The 20,883-nt window shown below is 36.8% G+C and overlaps 1 protein-coding gene across 6 annotated transcripts in view; it reads right to left on the bottom strand.

The window, feature by feature from the left end:
* ZNF385D (zinc finger protein 385D) overlaps positions 1 to 20,883 on the bottom strand; it is a 653,382-nt gene that overhangs the window by 61,647 nt on the left and 570,852 nt on the right. For all 6 annotated transcript variants that reach the window (XM_075922065.1, XM_075922066.1, XM_014579132.3 and 3 more), the window contains one exon: positions 19,926 to 20,088. In XM_075922065.1, the coding sequence (XP_075778180.1) occupies positions 19,926 to 20,088 (163 nt within the window). The remainder of the gene's footprint in view (positions 1 to 19,925; positions 20,089 to 20,883) is intronic.

The following is a 20,883-nucleotide window of genomic DNA, read 5'->3' as shown; positions in this document are numbered from 1 at the left end:
CGGAGCTTGGTCCTGCCTTGGGGGGCTGGACTCGATGATCTCTCGAGGTCCCTTCCAGTCCTATTATTCTATGATTCTATGATTCTATTCAAACTAGGGGGCTAGTGTAGCCATACCCCTACATATTTAAAACTGTTCATTTATTTCCCTTTTGCAAGCACACTACTAAAAAATTCTATTAGATATATTTAATTTCTTGAAATTTCCTATAAGTGTAATCTGTGCAAAATGACTTTGCCTGGTTAACAAAGGGCCTTCCCTGCTAGTTCTCTATATTTTGATTAATTTTAAGGTGCCACAGGACCACTCCATGTTTCTAAAGTTACAGACTAACACAGCTACCACTCTGAGATTTTTAAAATGATCTCATTCTTGATATTATATTTCTTGAGTAGAGACAATCAACTGTATCACATTGAGTTGAGGCTTTATTATAAGAAAAAATATCCACTGGGATCTAAATGACCAAATTATTACAGTGGTGACCTACACATTTCTGAACTCAGATTTCTGAGGTTCAGCCCCAGAACACTAACCTCTTTGCACCCACACAGAGTTTAGCACTGTTATATTATATTTATTTATTTAGAAAACAGCATATGAGTTTGTTTGTATGGTGCCTAGCACACGGGGATCCTGATTTCTGGCTGAGATCCCTGGGAGTTGTCCAAATCCAAATAAAATATACTTTACATGAATATTTGACCTACTTTCCTTCTCCCCCTTTTTTCCTACATTTACTAAGATAGATGGATCAGGAGCTCTCAAGCTTCAGTATAAACTGGACATTGGTCAAAACTGTATCTTGACATGCTCTTTTATGAAATGCAACAAAATGAAATTAGTCTGTTAATAACATGCACCATGTACAATGAGAAAAGAGATGCTTTAATTTTTCAACACAAATGACAGCAGATAAGGAATAACATTTCAGCCTGGTTATTCAGTGTTGTATATAAAGTAGAATGGCCTCCATCATCACAATTTTGAAGTGTCTGCTTATATTTACTGTATTTATTCTCATAAATAATAAAGTGCAACTTTTCCTATTGTGCATATGGAGAACTGAAGTACAAAGAAACTTAATGACTCCCCCAAGCTGAGATATGACTCTTGTGGCAGACCAGGGTACTCAGTCCCAGTCCTAGACTAGTCTGCTACCCACTGGATCATCCTTCCTCAATGTCAGTGCTGGGGGAGGGTTCTCAAAGGGGACAACTGCCTCAAGGCCCGGTGATTCTAAAGGGCCCAGGGCTCCCAGCTGCCACTGCTGCTACTACGACAGCACCCAGAGTTCCAGGTCCTTTAAACCCCTGCCAAAGTGTGCTCCAGGTGTCCCTAAGGGTGGTGGTGGTGATGGTGGTGGGGTGCCTCACTGTGGGCAGTGCTGAGGATCATCTGCCTGAGGCCCTGCTCCTTCTGGGTGCACAGAGAGCCTCCTCACCTTTCCCAGAATCCTTCTGTGACTGTTGAACTCCTGCCAAATTTCATGATTAAAATTCCATACCATCTGTAGTCCTGCCTTGATATTCTAATAACTTATTTTAAACACTACGGAGATATTTGCCCAAACCAAAACCAGAGAGCCAAGCTACAGGTATATGAAGAGTCTGAACATATATTCAGACCCAGATTTCCAAAGTGTTCCTATCATCTCAACAGGCCAATGTTAAAAAACTGGGATTGAGATCCAACCCACACCTCATATTTAGGATTTTTGAAATCAAGATCAAATGAATAGATTATGCATTTAAAACTCATGAAGTTATTTTTAATACTGTGGATAATTATTGTATGTATCCCCTATGTGCTAATACATTGTACGTATTATTGTATGTATTCCCATTGTATTAATGCATTGGATAATTATTGTATGTATTCCCTAACTTGTATATATTCCTGTGCCTGGCTGAATAGCAGATAAGTGTTCTGATGTGTGAACAAGAATTTAAGTTCTATCCAGAAAAAATTGCAGGGTTGATGAGCTGATTGCTCTGACTGTAAACTAATTTTTGTGAATAAGGCTTCTAAATTAGAGCCCGATATATGAGCAAAGTACTTTAAAACTCATATCAGTGTTTAGCAGCATCCAGCTGACTTCCAAGTGGCCTAATTTTTTTACTAACATTATAGGAAGAAATTAATTTACAGTGAAAGACTACTTTGCTGTCGCAGCTAATACTACATGTACATGCCTCTATAATTTACTTCACTTAGTGCTGTCTCATATTAATATTCATTATGAAAGTCCTCTTTTAATATTGCTTGATTTGACAGGAATGCATTAGCTCTGACAAATGCTTTATAATGTACTCAGACAATATTAATACAAGCAGAACCTATGGTAATTGCTGTTACTTAAACACCAAGATTATTTTTTTTACTTGATTTCACCCCCCAAAAGTATGAATGTGAACATTGCTCAAAAAAGTCTCTCTAAAATCAGTTTTTAACCAACCACATTAAAAAATATTACTAAAGAGTAAGAGAAGGAGTCACGAACCCTTTCTGGTTATTCTAAAAATATAACTTATTGGTTCTCATTAACCTGTTCATTTCAATTCTAGTACAGAAATTGGAGCTGGAAGGAAAACATTTCTAAAATTTTCTTTGATTTGGATTTCTTAGCCTATATTTTACAGCAAGTAGATTTTTGTTCTTGAAGAAACCACTATTTGGAATTGTTCCTTACTGATAGATAATGTAGGATCACAGAGTTTTCCTAAGTGTCTCACACAATCTGGACTTAACTCTGTCTTCATAAATAGTAGCATGATGTGTCTGAGGAAAATGGACATTTAAATTCCAGGGCAAAAGAGGCCAATGATCTTACATGAATTAAATTAATGTTTTGAAATGATTAGTTCAAATGTTCAAATAACTATATATGTATTTAACTCATGATACCATGGAAAAGCACAATATAGGGACACTTAGGCTGTGTCTAGACTGACAAGTTTTTCTGCAAAATCATCTGCTTTTGCGGAAAAACTTGCCAGCTGTCTACACTGGCCGCTTGAATTTCCGGAAAAGCACTGACGATCTCATGTAAGATCATCAGTGCTTTTCCGGAAATACTATGCTGCTCCTGTTTGGGCAAAAGTCTTTTTTTGAAAGACTTTTGCGCAAAAGGGCCAGTGTAGACAGCACAGTACTGTTTTCCACAAAAAAAAAGCCCCGATCGTGAAAATGGCGATCAGGGCTTTTTTGTGGAAAAGCGCGTCTAGATTGGTCACGGACGCTTATCCGCAAAAAGTGCTTTTGCGGAAAAGTGTCCTGCTAATCTAGATGCGCTTTTCCAAAAATGCTTTTAATGGAAAGCATTTCCGGAAAATCATGCCAGTGTAGACGTAGCCCTGGGGTATGTCTAGGTTTACAGTATCTGTCGAAAAATACTTTTTTTCTCGACAGATCCCCCTCTAGACTGCCGCTTTTTGCCGACAAAGTGATGAGTTGGCAAAAATGATGGTCATTTTTATGCAAATTAAGCACGGGGTATTTAAACCCCCTCTTCATTTGCAATGTCTACCTGCCTAATCTGCATCCCTCTGCCGACAGAGGGATGCAGTCTAGACATTCTCCTAAATAAGAATTTGTACAATGGGCTATCAATACTGGGCAAAAATCTCCTTCTTAAAGTTCTCCTCAAACACTAATTTACATAAGTGTGTCAATAATAATCCAAATTTTCAGAAGTACTTAAATGCACACTAACCATATAAAGGCTGTAAATGAGGTACATTACTATGGTCTACTGGGCCACACTAATAAGTTTAAAGAACTCCCTACATCTTACTTACAGAGTTAGTCTATACTTATGAAATTGGAAAACTGTTTATATTTAAAGTCATTATGAAGTGAATGACATTTGCATTTCTTTTAAAGCTAGAAAGCGTGCCTGGCATCAGTCAGCATGGTTGATGGGACAAACAAACAAATGACTTGCAGTCACAAAAACAAAAAACAATAAAAGAAATCACGTAACTATAGAGATGATACAAGCTAGATTTGTCTATTAGAACCATTTTCACAGTGTCCCATTCAGGAATATACAATATTACACTGTAGCTCTCTTGCTATGGTCCATAACCTAGCAGTAGCAATTACATTTAATAGAATGTAATGTATTTCAAGTGATACTAAAGATCAAGAAAGAGTGTGGATTACAAAAATGCAAAACTTGAACATGTATCTTTATTGTAGTATGTGGAAGTGTATTGGGGGCAATTTCTCTCCAACACCTCCCATTCTTCCTGTTTTCCATGTTGTATACTAGTGACATAGCTTATTGTGTTTCACCCTCCCCTCACTGAAATATTTCAATTAATTATGTCATTCTAAATCATGGCCTTCACAGGTAACTATCAAACATATAGTGAAATTAAATTAATGTGTGCCATCTCTGTCTTAGACTTTCCATACAAAAAGTACATATTGTAGTGATCCTACGGCTTCTTGCTTTTAAGTAAAAGTTTACAAAGTCTAACTCTCTGGCCAGAATTCTACCAGAGCACTACAAATATAATCAGATGATAAGACTGATATACTGTTATAAAATAGAAATAAAACAGAGCTTGAAGCAACAGTAGTACTCTAACTTAACCACAGAGGTGGACAATGGACAATAAGTCTATATCCTTTTCTTGGTGTAGTTGATAGTAATGGATAGTAATGGATAGTACCCTATTTGTTTCATATGGCCTCTTTATTTTGATAAAATATAAAATTTTATATCTGCCTAGAGTAACTTCCTAAAAATATAGCTAATGGCTACAAAGATAAATACGGGTATTTGAGATGTGCATTAAATGGATGCAGTAGTAAAAAGGGCTATCTCAGCCATTGCGAAACATTTCCTGTCAATTCCAAAATGTCCATTTCTAAGATCATGACACACTATCAAAATAAGAAAAATATACTCCCAAATATGTAGGACTGGAAATGTCAGCAATATATAGCTCTGGTTCCATAATGACAGACATCTTGTGTAGAGATTGCATCTCAATGTATGAGAAAGTGAAAAGGACTTATTTTAGACTAACACAGATTTATGCCAGATGACAGCAAATGCTGTGACTTCTTGGTTTTGTTTTGATACTGTGTGTGGGATTTTCAGAACATGCATAGCTCAGTTTGTCATAAGTCTGCACATTATCAGGGAAGATTACATTTAATTTTATGACACATTTCGGAGGGGTAACCAAGTTAGTCTGTATCAAAAGCAACATGGAGTTTTGTGGAACCTTAAAGATGAACAGATTTATGCAGGCATAAGCTTTCATGGCTAAAAGTAGGTTTTTACCCACAAAAAGCTCATGCCCAAATAAATATGCTAGTCTTTAAGGTACCACAAGACTCCTTGTTTTTTTGTTTTTGTTTTTTAATGTTAAAGTATCTTTAAAGAACTAGAAAAATCATTACCTGAAGGAAAGACTCAGAGTTGGATTTCCAGCCACTGAGGATACTATTGTTGCCAGACTAAGGCTACGTCTCTTGAAAGAGAGCGTCTAGACTGCAACCTCTTCTTTCAAAAAAGTGAGCCGCTTTTTCGAAAGAGAGCACCCAGGTAATCTGGATGCTCTGTTTCGAAAAAGCCCTGTTTGCATTCAAGAACGCCTTTTTTCGAAAGAACACTTTCAAAAAAAGGCATTATTCCTCGTGAAATGAGGATTACTGCCATCGAAAGAAAAGCCGTGTCCTTTTGATTTAATTTCGAAAGAACGCGGCTGTAGTCTAGATGCAGGTGAAGTTTTTTCGAAAAAAGGCTACTTTTTTCGAAAAAACCCTGCAGTCTAGACACAGCCTAAGATACTAGTATACTAGTATAGAACATGAGTATTTACAGTGAGAGAGTTCATAAGCTTGAGGGAGAAAATTAGTTAAAAGCTGAGAAACTCCACCAATTTCCTTCCATCATGAGCTATGAAATGATAAAATGTCATAAAATAACATCAGGGAAAAGCGGGGAACAACATGAATAGAGCCATACCGTATTTGGATGGGCATGTTTCACAACTGCAAGAGAGGAGGAAGGAGCAGATGAGAATCTTGAACTCTCCCTGTTTTGGAATAAGAAAATTCCTTTGGTAACCTAAAGCGCTTGCTATTAAAAATTTAGTATTTCCTAATAGTTGATCTGTCAGCCTTTAGGATCCATACAGCCTGGTCTATTCCGCAAGGATTATCTTCCTAACTTCCATCAAAATCCTTAGCTCAATCTTGTGTATGTTGGCATGACAAGTAATGGGCTATGCTAAGTGGAATGGAGTGAAATGTGTAACGTAACAACATTAATTTGCAAAAAACAGCCACAAAATGTTGATGGTTTCTCTGATTAGCAGTCAGTGATTGCCAGAGATATTGCTATTTCCATGTATTTAAAATCAGGAAATAACTGTTGGTGAATGTTGTTATATTAATGGCAACCACTGCTATTGAACTGGTGAGATGGATGAAATGAGTAATCTATTTGTGGAACTTTCAAATGGATCTGCTGAGGCTATGCTAAAAACTTCACTTTCAGCCATTAAACCAGTGGAATAGAAAATTGACATACTTGAACCAGAAATAGCAAAAAGCTGGATGTAGCAAAGAAAAGGATTAAAACTGTACAGCAGATGTCTCAGGACTCCCAAGATAATGTAGATTAACTAAAAAGGCTCCTTGGGGTGGGGCTCTAATGTAAGAGAATATCTTTTCACATGCAGAAATGTAAACTTGGAAAATGTAGTCAAAAAGTATAACCAATAGGAACTTTGTTCACCCTTTGGTACCGAGAGGAAACTATTAGAAGGGAGCTAAAAATGACATTATTATCTACACTTCTACATAGGTCCATGTGGATCAGACTAGGAAATATTTTTGAATTCCTTCAAATGGTTATTTTCCAGTTGTACATGTAAGAGAAACAAAATAAACTAAATTCTGATAGAAAGAAGTGAAGGGATAAGAATGTTTGTAAATGTAGATTGTGGGGAATAGGAACATGCATTTGAATTGTCTTATAATGTCTAAGTCTGCCAAAGATAGAAAAAATATTAAAATTGGCAAAAGAACAGAAATAAATTAGTCTTTCAGTCTATTTTTTAAAATGATCCAATCTCAATTTTATGACACAGTTAAAAATACAAATTATTCTTATTGAGACAAGATGAATACAGTTTTGGGGTTTGAAGTACTTATACTACCAAGAAAAAAATCTATACCAGCAATTAAATTTATTGGTCTTTGATTTGTTGTTTACTGAGCATTCATCACATGTCCAGGACTGTACAAAACACAGAGGGATACATTATTATTGAACAAGTAGGATACAATTTAATGGCCTGATCTTTAGCTTTGAGCATGAATATAGTTTCACAGAAGCCAGTGCTACTACTTATTTGCTTAAATTTAAGCACAGGAATAAGTTTTCACCACAATGAGACCTAAATTACAGCATAATGGTTTAAATGCATAATAAATCAAATGAGAAGGTAAAATCTTCAGATGACTATTGGGGAGAGAGGAAGTCATGTGTCCATATTTCAATAGAGGATTATAGGTTCAGAGAGTCATACAATTATAAGGCCAAAAGGCTCAATTCTGATAATTTATTCCAACACCTGTATAACATAAGCCATAGGAATACCTTCAATTAATTCCCGCTTTGTAAATTGTTCCAGTGGTTAATTACCCTCACTTAAACATCTGCACCTTATTTCCAATCTGAATTTGTCTAGCATCATCTTCCAGCCAGTGGATCCTGTTATAACTTTGTCTTCTAGATAGAAGGGCCTTCTATTATCAATTTCCATTCCTTAACACTTGCATTTCTTCTTCTGAATTCTTGCCTCCTTTATCAATTTTCTATAGTTTTTAGCATTTAGTTCACTTTTTAGCAATTAAACTTCCCATAATACTAATATGTTTTACTGAAGAAGTGTTTTTAAAAGATGGTTTTTAAGTATGAGAGAGTTGTCATTTGATGCATTAGGATAGCAGGGGGTTAGGCAGGGGAAGGAGAAATGAGAATGAGAAATACAAAGTTAAAATCTCATTGGATGATCTGAGTAAAATTTGATTTCCGAGGCTGAAGAGAAGAAAACGTTTAGTTGAAGATTTATTTTTAAGTGGGCTGCATATTAAATAGTTAGAATATAACTAAGAGCTTTTTTCACTTTTTTGGCAATGACAAAGACCAGAATTACATGTAGTGATACATCAGATAGAGATGTGATCCTATTTACTATTTAGTAAAGCATATATTGGAATAATGCCATACTATTACAAACCTGACATCGTGCAAATAAAATCTGCTTTGAGGTTGGTGTTACTCTGAAAAGTGTTCAGCATTGGCCTAATTCTACTCCCATTGACATCAGTGGGAACAGAATGGTCGGAGGGATGGAGGGAGTAAGGGAGAGACTGTTTGTTTGGAGGTTGTGACAGAATCCATCATCTATTATTGACTTCCATTGTTATGTTTTCCAGTATACCTCCAACACACTCTTTTTCACTCTCTAAACTAGGGGCTACAGGAGTGTGTCACAAGGATTGTCTATACCAGTTCTACACCTGCTGTGCCGATGTGGACTCTTAGTATTGCTAGGGGCTGCTCCCCATCTCCCCCATATCTGATACAAAGTGAAAGCTACAAAGCACCCCAAGGAAGCAGAAACAATCACTGTTATTTTCCTGCATTACCAACTGTCTCATTTGCAAGTGTGAATATACTAAAGAGCTTCAAGGAAGATCTGTTTCCCCAGTTGTACTAGTATGGAGAGCATTGATATAGATTTCCAGACTCTCCAAAAATGAACAACTATCTTCAAGTATAAGGTCAAGGGATTGGCTCCAAATCCATAGCAAATTAGTCCATAAACTGAGAAAATAAACAAGCAGATTAATGTAATAAATCTCTTGTCCTGGGAGCGTATTATAAAAATGTGACAAAATATGGGGGAAGTATTGCAATGCTACAGTATCTTGAAAGAGCCCAGTGATGATTGTTCCTTTGACCCCTGCCTCTGTAACTAGCTTCAGGACTGTTCAAGCAACAACAAAGCAATGCACAGTCTGGAAGGAGCCACTGGCAGACAAAGCGTACTGTGTCATGTATCCAGTATACATCAAAGCTGATGAGTGTAAAGATATCGCCTGACAATCTGGAAATTATTCCAAGAGTTCCAGCAACAAACAAGCTGACAATTTAAATGCAATGAAAGACTCTATTAAATGTGTTAGTATAAAATGCATATCTCCTGTACTAACAATAGTGCTTTGCTTTCTACCTATCTGGGTAGGATGATCCTTACTTTGTGACTGACAGAAGTTTGTATCTACAGGAGTACTCAGGCATAAAATTGTTGTCCAGGCAATTCCAATCAAAAGAAGCTGGGTCCCCAGAAAACATATGATGTTCATATGATGAAGCCTTTAGCTGCAACATATATCGCTGCAATAAAAAGGATTGTATTGCACATTAATGATCAATTTATGTGCGTATAAATTATTGTATTTTATATCACCATTTCACTACACTGAAAAGACAGACAGAAAGACAGAAAGAAAAAGAACTTCTACAAAAGTAAAATCAAAAGAAAATCTATTGTTTCTCAAATTACCATTGAGCTCAAATGCAAAAATGGTACTATCATCTGTGGAATGCTGATAACATTTTGTGATTCAATTAATTATGGATGGTCTAAAGTAAGGAAAAGCAAAGCATAGGTGATTTAAGTCAAGGCTTTTGCAACTTGATCAAACTTTACTAGTTTGGATCACACAGGATTTTCCAAAAATGTAATCAAGTAGATAGATAATTGTGCATCCATCATCTGCAGTTCCCAAGCAAGTAATGATATCATCTATGAAACAATGTGCAATTTGCTCTGCTGATGCAAGGGTATATCTAAAGTTCTTATTTTGAAAATGCCATTTTAAAAGGTAGCCATCTAATGTGGGATTTTCAAAGCTTCCTAGAGGGTTGAGATGCCCAATCCTATTAAACTTAATGGGAATTGGGTCATCTAGGTCCCTTAGCTAGATCTAAAGCTCTCACTCTTAATATATAAATTACCAAGTAATTATACAGAAAGTCCAGCATGTTACTCCAAGCATAAACTCTGGTCTCCCCTCACCAAAATATATGAACCAAGGAGGTTGTAAGACTGAAACATACCTAAAAAATTCAGAGCTCAAAATGATCAATTGTTACAGACTTGAAAAGGAAGAGATATGTGTAGCAGTGATCTCTACAGGCCTGGACACAGCATGCAGCCCATTAATTCTGACCTGCCTCTAATGACTGAATTAGTACTTAGACATGATATGTTAAAATCACACCACGCTTCATGATACAACAAAGGCTGATGACAATAAAGCATTGCTAATCTACGTACATATGCACGTCACTATACTGTCTTTTGGGAATTAGAACATTACAAGATTAAAGAGTTCTATCTATTTGCAGGTGTATTCACAATCTACAATATGTTGGCAAACAGTATACTTGATTTGTACATAAACTTGCTTTGATTGCAATATAACATTTCAGTTAGTATAAAATATGAATTTAAGCTATATTAAACATTTGTACCCTTATTATACAAATTTCAATACACATAGATGTTCTTTTGTTAAGAGAAAGATTACATAAAAAGCTGCTGTGCTGCAAAAAATGCTAAAAAAAAAATAGAGGAGCTGTCTATAACCATTTTACTAATAGGAGTCCTTTTCCAGGCCTCCCAAATGCAGTTCTGTACATATGGATATAAGAACACACATGGATTTGACTATTTTCAGCTGTCATATAAATGTGCTAGGCAAGGAAACCTCATTCAAGGAATTTGAAAATGGAGTAATCAATCTGCATTATACACCTACAAGGGCAAATAACACAATATATATATTTAATAGTCTCAGATTTTCAAATTAACTCACTGTGATAGTGGTTGCACAGCTTGTGACACATTCTCAAGACTCCCAAAACTATGAGTGATAGAAAGTACACCTCTGCCTTAGGAAAAGAACACCTGTTCATGCATCTCATAATGCTTATGGTGACCTGTATGATGCAAGCTCTTATTTGATACCTAACACAACATTCTTAACTGATAATACAATGCAACAATGTGTTTAGAGAGTGCATCAGGCCTGATCAGAGTTGTTTTTTTCACATCAACAAACCCTTTTGACATCTGGCACTGAAGGGTTCTTGGGGTTATACACCTATTATATTTGCACACAAACATTCATTTCACTACGTTTCTCTGACCCATATAGTTGCAGATGCTGAATTTTAAGCGTCCATACTTTGGAGGCTTGCAATTCAAATTAGAAAGAGAGTTCTGCAATTCACGCAAAGATCTTACAGCAGACTTTACAGGTAGAACTCTACATTGCTAACAACTTTGGATGAACATGGTGAGAAATGGTTAAATTTACAGTCTGTAAATAATCAATACATTCTTCAATAGCCTACTTTTACTAGGGATGATATTTTGGTCAATGTGTATATATCTTGAAATGAAGAGGGTTACAGTTTTTCTGCATTTCCCTATATCCTGTGCATCTCTTGCCATTTTCTCCTATGCTGTTTCCACTTCGTGAGAAATTCACAGGCCATCCATTATTATAAAAAGAGTTGATTGTCCAATAAGAAACAGTGCCATCAAATGCATGATCAATCACAGCTAACCAACATAGCTCAAGTTTTGATATTCCAGCATCAAAAACTGAAAGACAGTCCATGACGAGTAAAAATACTCAAATTTATCAAGGAAATTTGAACAAATCTGAAGAAACTACAATTTGATCACATTTTGTGAGTAGCTAAACTCAGCAAATAAATTAGGGATTGTTTGTTCAGCTTGGATTATTACTTAACCCCACACATAGACGGAATACAAACTGTCAGGAACAGTATCCCTGATGATGCCACAGCACAACTGGTGGCTGAGCTCTGTGACTTTATCCTCACACACAACTATTTCAGATTCGGTGTCAATATATACCTCCAAACCAGTGGCACCACTATGGGCACCCGCATGGCCCCACAATATGCCAACATTTTTATGGCTTACCTGGAACAATGCTTCCTCAGCTCTTGTTCACTAATGCCCTTTCTCTGCCTATGCTACATTGATGACATCTTCATCATCTGGACCCATAGGAAGGAGACTCTGGAAGAATTCCACCATGATTTCAACAGCTTCCACCCAACCATCAACCTTAGCCTGGACCAGTCTACACAAGAGATCCACTTCCTGGACACCATGGTGCGAATAAGTGACGGTCACATAAACACCACCCTATACCGGAAACCTACTGACCGCTATACCTACCTTCATGCCTCCAGCTTCCAACCCGGACCCACCACATGATCCATTGTTTACAGCCAAGCACTAAGGTACAATCGCATCTGCTCCAACCCTTCAGACAGAGACCAACACCAACAAGATCTTCACCAAGCATTCTTGAAACTACGACACCCGCACGAGGAAGTGAGGAAACAGATTAACAGAGCCAGACATGTACCCAGAAGCCTCCTTCTACAATACAAGTCCAAGAAAGAAACCAACAGAACACCACTGGCCATCACCTACAGTCTTCTGCTAAAACCTCTCCAACACATATTCAGTGATCTACAACCCATCCTGACAACGATCCCTCACTTTCACAGGCTTTGGGAGGCAGGCCAGTCCTCACCCACAAGCAAATTCTCACCAGTAACTATACACCACACCATAGTAACTCTAACTCAGGAACAAATCCCTGCAACAAACCTCAGGGTGTGTCTAGACTACAGGGTTTTGTCGACAAAAGTGGACCTTTGTCGACAAAACTATACCTGCGTCCACACTGCCTTTGAGTTATGTCGACATAACATCGACAAAACTCAGCAGTTTTGTCGACGTATGTAAACCTCATTCTACAAGGAATAACGCCTTTTGTTGACAGAGTTCTGTTGATAGAAGGCATTATTGCATCTACATTGTCCTTTGCGTCCACACTGTTATATCGACAAAGCGGCTTGCTTGTCGACAGAACTGGATGTAGTCTAGACGCTCTTTGTCGACAGAAGCTTTGTCGACAGTATCTGTCGACAAAACTTCTGTCGACAAAACCCTGTAGTCTAGATGTATCCTCTGTGCCAACTCTGCCCTCATATCTACACCAGTGACGCCATCAAGGACCTAACCAGATCAACCACACCATCACTGGTTCATTCACCTGCACATCTACCAATGTAATATACATCATCATGTGCCAGCAATGCCCCTTTGCTATATACATCGGCCAAACTGGACAGGCCCTACATAAAAGAATAAATGGACACAAATCAGATATTAGGAATGGCAATATACAAAAACCTGTAAGAGAACACGTATATCTCCCTGGACACACAGTATCAGATTTAAAGGTAGCCATCCTGCAGCAAAAAAACTTCAAGACCAGACTTCAAAGAGAAACTGCTAAGCTACAGTTCATCTGCAAATTTGACACCATCCATTTAGGATTAAACAAAGACTGTGAATGGCTAGCCAACTACAAAAGCAGTTTCTCCTCTCTTGGTGTTCACACCTCCACATCAGCTGCTACAAGTGGGCCTCACTTTCCATGACTAAATTAACCTCATTATCTCTTTTCTTTTTCTAGCCTGCATATTTATACCTGCCTCTGGAAATTTCGACTACATGCATCTGACAAAGTGGGTCTTTGCCCACGAAAGCTTATGCTCCAATAGATTTGTTAGTGTATAAGGTGCCACAGGACTCCTTGTCGCTTTTACTTAACCATTGTCACTCTCTTCTTCACATACTGTATAAAATAGAGGGACAACAGGGTAATCTGAGAAGCTAATTAGTTTTACTTTTAGAAAAATGATTGATTGCAGTAGATGCAAGCAGGGGACCTACTCAATCTTGAGAACTCAGTTTCTCAAACTCTGACACCAAATTCAGCCCAAGTGTAAGTGGCTGCAATGACAATGAAGTCTGTGGAGCTGCATCTATTTACATGGGCTGAACTCAGCTTCTAATTTCTAAGGTCATTCAAAATACTTTCCAACATAGGTGTGCAGATTGCCTGAATGAGTCTGATCCATAGTGAAATTAGTAGAAAAGATCAAGCTGTTCAATGTGAATATTCCCCCTTCCCCCCAACCCCCCCCTCAAAAAAACAATAACAAAAAACAAAAACAAAACCAAAATCAACAGATAAGGCCAGAATCTACAGCTTCACATTCTCCTTGTATTTCAGCAAAAAGATATACAGAAGCAATTTGAAAGTGCAAACAAAAGACACTTAGCAGTTTAATCTATCAGACTCTCATCAATAGTCTTTCTTACTGTAACGAAATATGAATCAAATTTCTGTGTGGTGGCAACAGTGCATGTTCCAAAGCTTCAGCCTGGTTTTCATAATTGAAAATCAGTGCAGAAGAGTATATCAATAAACATATGGAATTTTCACAAAGGAATATGCTACGAGAGTGTTGAGTAAATCTTTAAAGGCACAGTATATAAAAAGTGAAACAGATAGCTGTTGGAATGCAAACTGTTGTGTGATTTTGTTGAAGAATCATAGAACACTAAAACTGGAAGGGACCTCAAGAGGTCATCAAGTCCAGTCCCGTGTCCTCATGGCAGCTTTTGGAGCTCTCCTCTTCCTGCTATCATGCTCTCTTTCTGGACAAGTCTAGACTACGGGATTTTTTTCAAAAGGAGATATGCAAATTTGGCACTAATTTGCATATCTTCTTCTGATTGCATTTTCAAAAGCGGGTCTTTCAAAAGTAAAACTAGTCTGGATACAGTTTTTTCGGGGGAAAAAAATCCTTTTTCAAAAAACCGTCTAAACCTCATTTTTTTAGGAAGAGTGTTTTTTTTTTCAAAAACCACCCATGTCCAGACTACTTTCACTTTCGAAAGACCTGCTTTTGAAAATGCAATCAGAAGAAGATATGCAAATTAGTGCCAAATTTGCATATCTCCTTTCAAGAAAAACCCGTAGTCTAAATGTGCCTTCTATGTTTTCCCTCAGTCATCTCCATGTTCCCCCTTACCCTTTCAGTTTACCTTCTCATCTCCCATCAGCCATTTTGTTGTATTGGATGCTGAACTGGCTCACGTACCATACCTAGCCTTTTCTTAAGGATGGTGCAAACTGAATTGGAATTGTGTGCCGTTTCAGGCCCAATGGCCATCTGTTCATGATCAATGTCCTATTATATAAGGAGAGGATTTTCTCAATTTTCCAATAAATCATTTTTAAAGGCTTATACAAGACTGCTGTTTTTTGTCAGATTCTTTCGGCAAAAACTGTAGCTTCTTTTAACCCTTCACATGATGTATAATCCCAACTTTCCTAACATTTCTCATACATATCATCTTGTTTTTGCTTCAGATTCTCACATACAATTATTTTTTAACATGTTTCCCATCAGCGCCCCTACAGTATAAAAGCATATACAGTATATGAACCTATTGCCCTATTTATATGGGAAACTAAATGTATGATGTCACAGCTCTGTGAGCAGCAAAGCATTTTCAGATTATATCTATTGCACTACAAGAAAGGTTTTATACACACACACACACACACTCTCTCTCTCTCTCTCTCTCTCTCTCTCTCTCTCTCTTTTATACAGTAGTTTTCCTGTTCTCTTAGGCTACATCTAGACTTCAAGCCTCTTTTGAAAGAGGCTATTTTGAAAGATACTTTAGAAAAAGCCTCTTTCGAAACAGAACATCTAGACTACAACCATTACTTTCAATAAAGTAAGCTGCTTTTTCAAAAGAGAACATCCAGGCAGTCTGGATGCTCTCTTTCGAAAAAGCACAGTTTGCATTACATAGCGCCTTTTTTCGAAAGAGTACTTTCAAAAAAAGGCATTCTTCCTTGTGAAACGAGGTTTTCCACGGTCAAAAAAACTGCCACATTCTTTTGATTTACTTTCGAAAGAATGCAGCAGCAATCTAGACATAGGAGAAGTTTTTTCAAAAAAAGGCCACTTTTTTTGAAAAAAACCCTGTAGTCTAGACACACCTTTAGAGTTTTACTTGGCTTTTAGGAGAAGTGTTTTGAATTTAGTTTTATGGTAATTTTGAGGGTCTGGGCTTAAATCTGAAGACATTTAGGCATTAAGATTTCATTGAAATCAATTGGAGATGGATACTTAAATACCTCTGAGGATCTGGGCCAAATTTATAACATCTAGAAACAACACAAAAGCTGTGAAATCTCTGTCAATGACTGTCATTATTGATATCAGATCATAGCCAGAGGTCACGAGTTACGTGGGATACACTGTGTGTGGTGACAGAGGAAGATCAAATGATGATATATTCTCTTCTATGTAGAACAATGATTCTGACCCGATGCCTTCAGGACTTGATTTATAAGAACTTATTTATGGGGATCTATGTCTACATGTAGTAGAAAATATGCACTTTTTTGCCTCTCAAACATTCTGTAGAAGAAAGTAATCTTAAATTCTAGTTTCCATATCATTGTAAATTTCACATCAACTTGGGATTCAAATTCACTTCCTGTTTTCACAGCAGGACTGCTCCATGTACTAAACTGTCAACACGGTTACTGTATGTTGAGAGGAAGGCCCCTTCCTTTCAAACTGTTGTTATTGCTAATATATCTGTGCACAGCACTCTCTTCTCCAAAGAATTTAGACCAACTAGTTGAAGCCTCCAAATGATTTTAGAAGTTATTCAGCTAGGTTAAGATATTACTGATCTTCACAGAATGAAGGTCCCCAGATCTTGCTTTCCACCCTTAGTATGCAGTGCCATTATTTGTCCAAGATTATAAATTATTCACCTGCATGGTGGAACATGTAGTCACCATTATTTATTGCACTGAGACGTGTTGATACCACTGCTCAATAAAATACTTAAGGGAGAAACTATGTAACAAACTGCTGCTTCAGCTCCTGCATCAAGTTGTATATTATGTGATCTTTTTTCATAGTCTTTAATGCATGGCATTGAACGTTTCCTGAGATAGGAATTGCACAAGGTAGGCAGAGCCAGTGAACTGAAATCTTGACCAATGTGCTATGACTGACATGTCATCCACCATTTAACTAGTGTTGCACATGATATATTAATGGCGATTTGAACATGACCCCTTCTCAGCTTACTTGAGATTATTCATTAATCTTCAGTATACTGCTTCAATAAAGCTGAAGGAGGGACTATTAACAGAGGTTACTTAAAATCATGGACCCATGTAATTAATTAGGAAAACTATGGAATAGCAAGATATTCAGACTGGTGATATGAATCTCAGTATGGGTACTTTTTATGGCCAACATTTTCAGAATGCCTATATTTAGTGTATATGACTGTCTTTGCCTTTCCTAAGCTATTGTATTCTGAAGAGTCTATGTAGGTTGTGTAGGAAGGAGAGCAACTGAAAAGAAAATTCAGTTATCCCGAAGATAATGGGTCCAAGTAGTTTTGCTACCCAAAATCTTGGTAGTGTTTTTCTTTTGCTTCTGCTGCTGATGTTTTCTCTATAAATTGTGGTTAAATAAGAAGGTTCAGTTCTGCTCAGTTAGGCCAATAGAAATCCAGAGCCCAGAATTGGGTTCCAAATATCCAGACATGATACTTCTTTTTGGTTGATACATTTGAGGGGTCACAAAAGTATGATTGATGATTTTTTTTTATCCTATCATTAAATGTGAACTATTGGCTGAGGTTCATATTTTGTGAAAATAATTTTGCCATTGTTTTACTTTTCCAGTTGACATTGATGTATTTCCTGCTGCCTTGAGTATTGGTTTGTTGATTTCCTGCTGACATCCCTGGAAACAGAGAGTCCTCTTCAGCAGAGTTACTTTTACAATCCAATCTTTCAATCAGCACTTTCTCTTCTTTTCCTTCTCCTCTCCAAGACTTTATGACCAATGCCTCTTTTCACACTAATCTTGTATTAGCAATATGGTCCTTATTACTGCAAGCAGTTATACACACATAACTTTAGTGCTGTGAGTAGCATGGCTGAACTCAGTGAGTATAATTACATAAGCACTTATGGGTTTGCAGGGTTGGAGCCATGGATTTTATTTTGGTGTATCAAGGTAACATAATTAAAATTAACTCACTGTCATGACCCCAGTGGCAAAGATAGTACAGAATTCTCAAACAACCACCAAAGGCATATTGTTCATATACAACATAAACCTAATTTATGGAATATTTCCAGGAAGTTATAAATGAGATCTGAAAAGTAAAGTAACTTCCCCCAGGCCAGCGCTTGCTCTTGCAACAATTACTGTGCAGTCTTCTCTCTGACATGCTGATATAAGCACAGATTCAAAATACTGAGTTCCGATACACAGTAGATCATAGAATCCTTCAGGAGACTGACTGAAAGCCACATAAAGTCAATGGAGAGACTCACACTGATTTGGATGCATACTAGGTCATCCTCCAAGGAAATGTCTTTCACAGACAAACAACACCATGCAGGCAAAACTTTTTAACAATTAAAAGTTACAGCCTTACAGTATTTCACTTCTGTCTTCTTCCCTTTTCTATAAGAAATCTGCCATAATAATTTAGACAGCAGTAAGTCAGCTCTTTGCACAAAACTCACTCTCAACATAACAACAAAATATTCAGTTTATTAACAAGTAAGAGATACCCCCAACACTGAAAACTATGATTACATTTTAGATTTATTCTTGTAACTAGTTTTGATACTACCTTCCCTTCCCCACACTGCTCCACAGTCATCAATGCTTTTAATGTCACTAAAAACTTGGCTACATTCGGTGTTAGAGAAATCTCATGATAACACAGGAAGTTTTTTATAAGTGTCCCTTGTGCCAAGTTAAGACATATGGCAAGCCTGAAAAAAAAAAACCTTGATTTTTGAGTGGCAATTATAACATGAATTTCCGCATAACACATATATTGCATTTAACATATTGCTTCTGGCAAAGACCCTACAAAAAGTATTAAATGCATGTTTCTATGATATTTATATTTTTTCAATGCTTTTTTTGGTATATTTCTATTTAAAACACCCAAGCCTCTAACATGGGAGAGTTTCTTTCAGATGAGTAGCTCTCAGCAGAATATTATACATTATTTGTTCATCATACATTATTTTTTTCCTGTAAGCCTTTGTGTATGCATTTTATGTGTCTAATACAATATATACATTACAAAGAAATATAAGAGCAATTATTTATTGTGAACTACTATAACTATAACTACTAAAACTAGTTTATAAAAACTTATATCCTTCTTTTGAAATTTCAAATACTGTAGCCTATATTTTATACACCAGGTTAACTGAATCCCATTGACTTCATGTGATACATGCATAGCTTTTTTCTTCAAGGAAAAAACCTACTCCGCAAGCAAAAATTATTTCAGTCTGAAGACTCAGCTTAGCAGAATAATTGGCATCAATGACACTTACCTGTTTATGTGGAGGTTATCCAGCTATTATCCAGCTCAAAATCATGCATTTTAAATAATAATGCAATGCTTGAAATTTATGACCATACGGCTTTTACCAACAATGCTTTTATCAGAGTCTTCTCAACACAATTAGTGCAATTTGCTGCATTGTTTGTAGTTAAAACCAATGTGCCAGAGGTAATTATGCAGATAAAGACATTGCATAGAAACTACAAGATTTAGAGCAGTTTGTATTTATTGGTCATTTGCCATAAATATTACTTGGGTCATACATATGCATTTTAGCCTAAAAGAATGACAAGCCTCTTTCCACAAAAGACAAAGTCAGTTACATGACTAACTTACTCTCACAAGTATGTTGAAAAGAACAAAATCAATATTGCACAGAAAGATGGATCAAGCATGAATCAATGTGGCAAGCACATAACCAAACAGACATGGAGTTAAACAAGAAAAAAAAACAACAAAGAATTATCGCTTAACCTGTTTTGTCAGAGCTGGTATTGATGGTATTGGTAGTGATGGAAGTGAAGGTAGTCTTTGCGCTGTCCTTGGTAGCAACAGATTTCTGCTTATTTTTCATGGCTTCCAGTGCTTTGAGCTTCTTGGCATGTTTAGTGCCTTTGTAGTGGGCCGCAGCCTGGCTCTACAAAGGAGAACAAAATGAACCATGCAATCAGGCTCATTTCTAAACTGGCATTCTCTGTATTAGTACAAATACAGACTACCTTTCAATAATGGGTACCATTCAGAAAACATAGGCAGTGACCGAATTATATAGAGAATGATGCTTAGGAAACAGTGAAAATCATATTCAAACAAGCCCAATATAATAAATATTATGTAATATTATATTACTTTCAGCTCAATATAATAGAGCTGTACTCTACCAAATGTCAAATGCATTCTCTTTATCAGTTTTGCTATTATGAGGTTTTTGCTATCACATAAAGATTCAAAGTCCCAGAGAGCCAGGAGGAAGACATGTTTTTCTTCTGACAGGTCTAGGGTTTATACACTTTCTATTACAAATTTTGCCACACATTTCTGTAGGGAATGGTTTACATCTAACTTTGGAAGCAGGTACTTGTCAAATGAAAAGCAAGGATTGACTATCCAGAAAACCCCATCACCTCAGAACTAACTGAATGCAATGCAGACATGCCCATTTTTGGCTTTTTTTTTAAAAAAAATAATTAGATAGTTTCAGTCCACCTGCTACAAAGATAGTCAGTAAAATTCAAGGTGAGAGGTTTTCAGTGTATGATTCCGTGGCCAAGCCTACCATGTTGCCAGATGTGTTTTGGCTACTTGGCTGAATTCGAATACTTACTAAAGATTTTCACACTACTCTGTAAGAACTTTGAATCACTGTTATACGAAGAGTTCATTGTGATAACTCTTCTATGCATTTATGCTACTTATTTCATGGGGCATTTAA

This window comes from Pelodiscus sinensis, chromosome 2 (assembly GCF_049634645.1).
Source record: "Pelodiscus sinensis isolate JC-2024 chromosome 2, ASM4963464v1, whole genome shotgun sequence".
NCBI classification, from domain to species: Eukaryota; Metazoa; Chordata; order Testudines; family Trionychidae; genus Pelodiscus; species Pelodiscus sinensis.
Note: the sequence above shows the minus strand (reverse complement) of the source record. Positions and strands in the feature narration are given on the sequence as shown.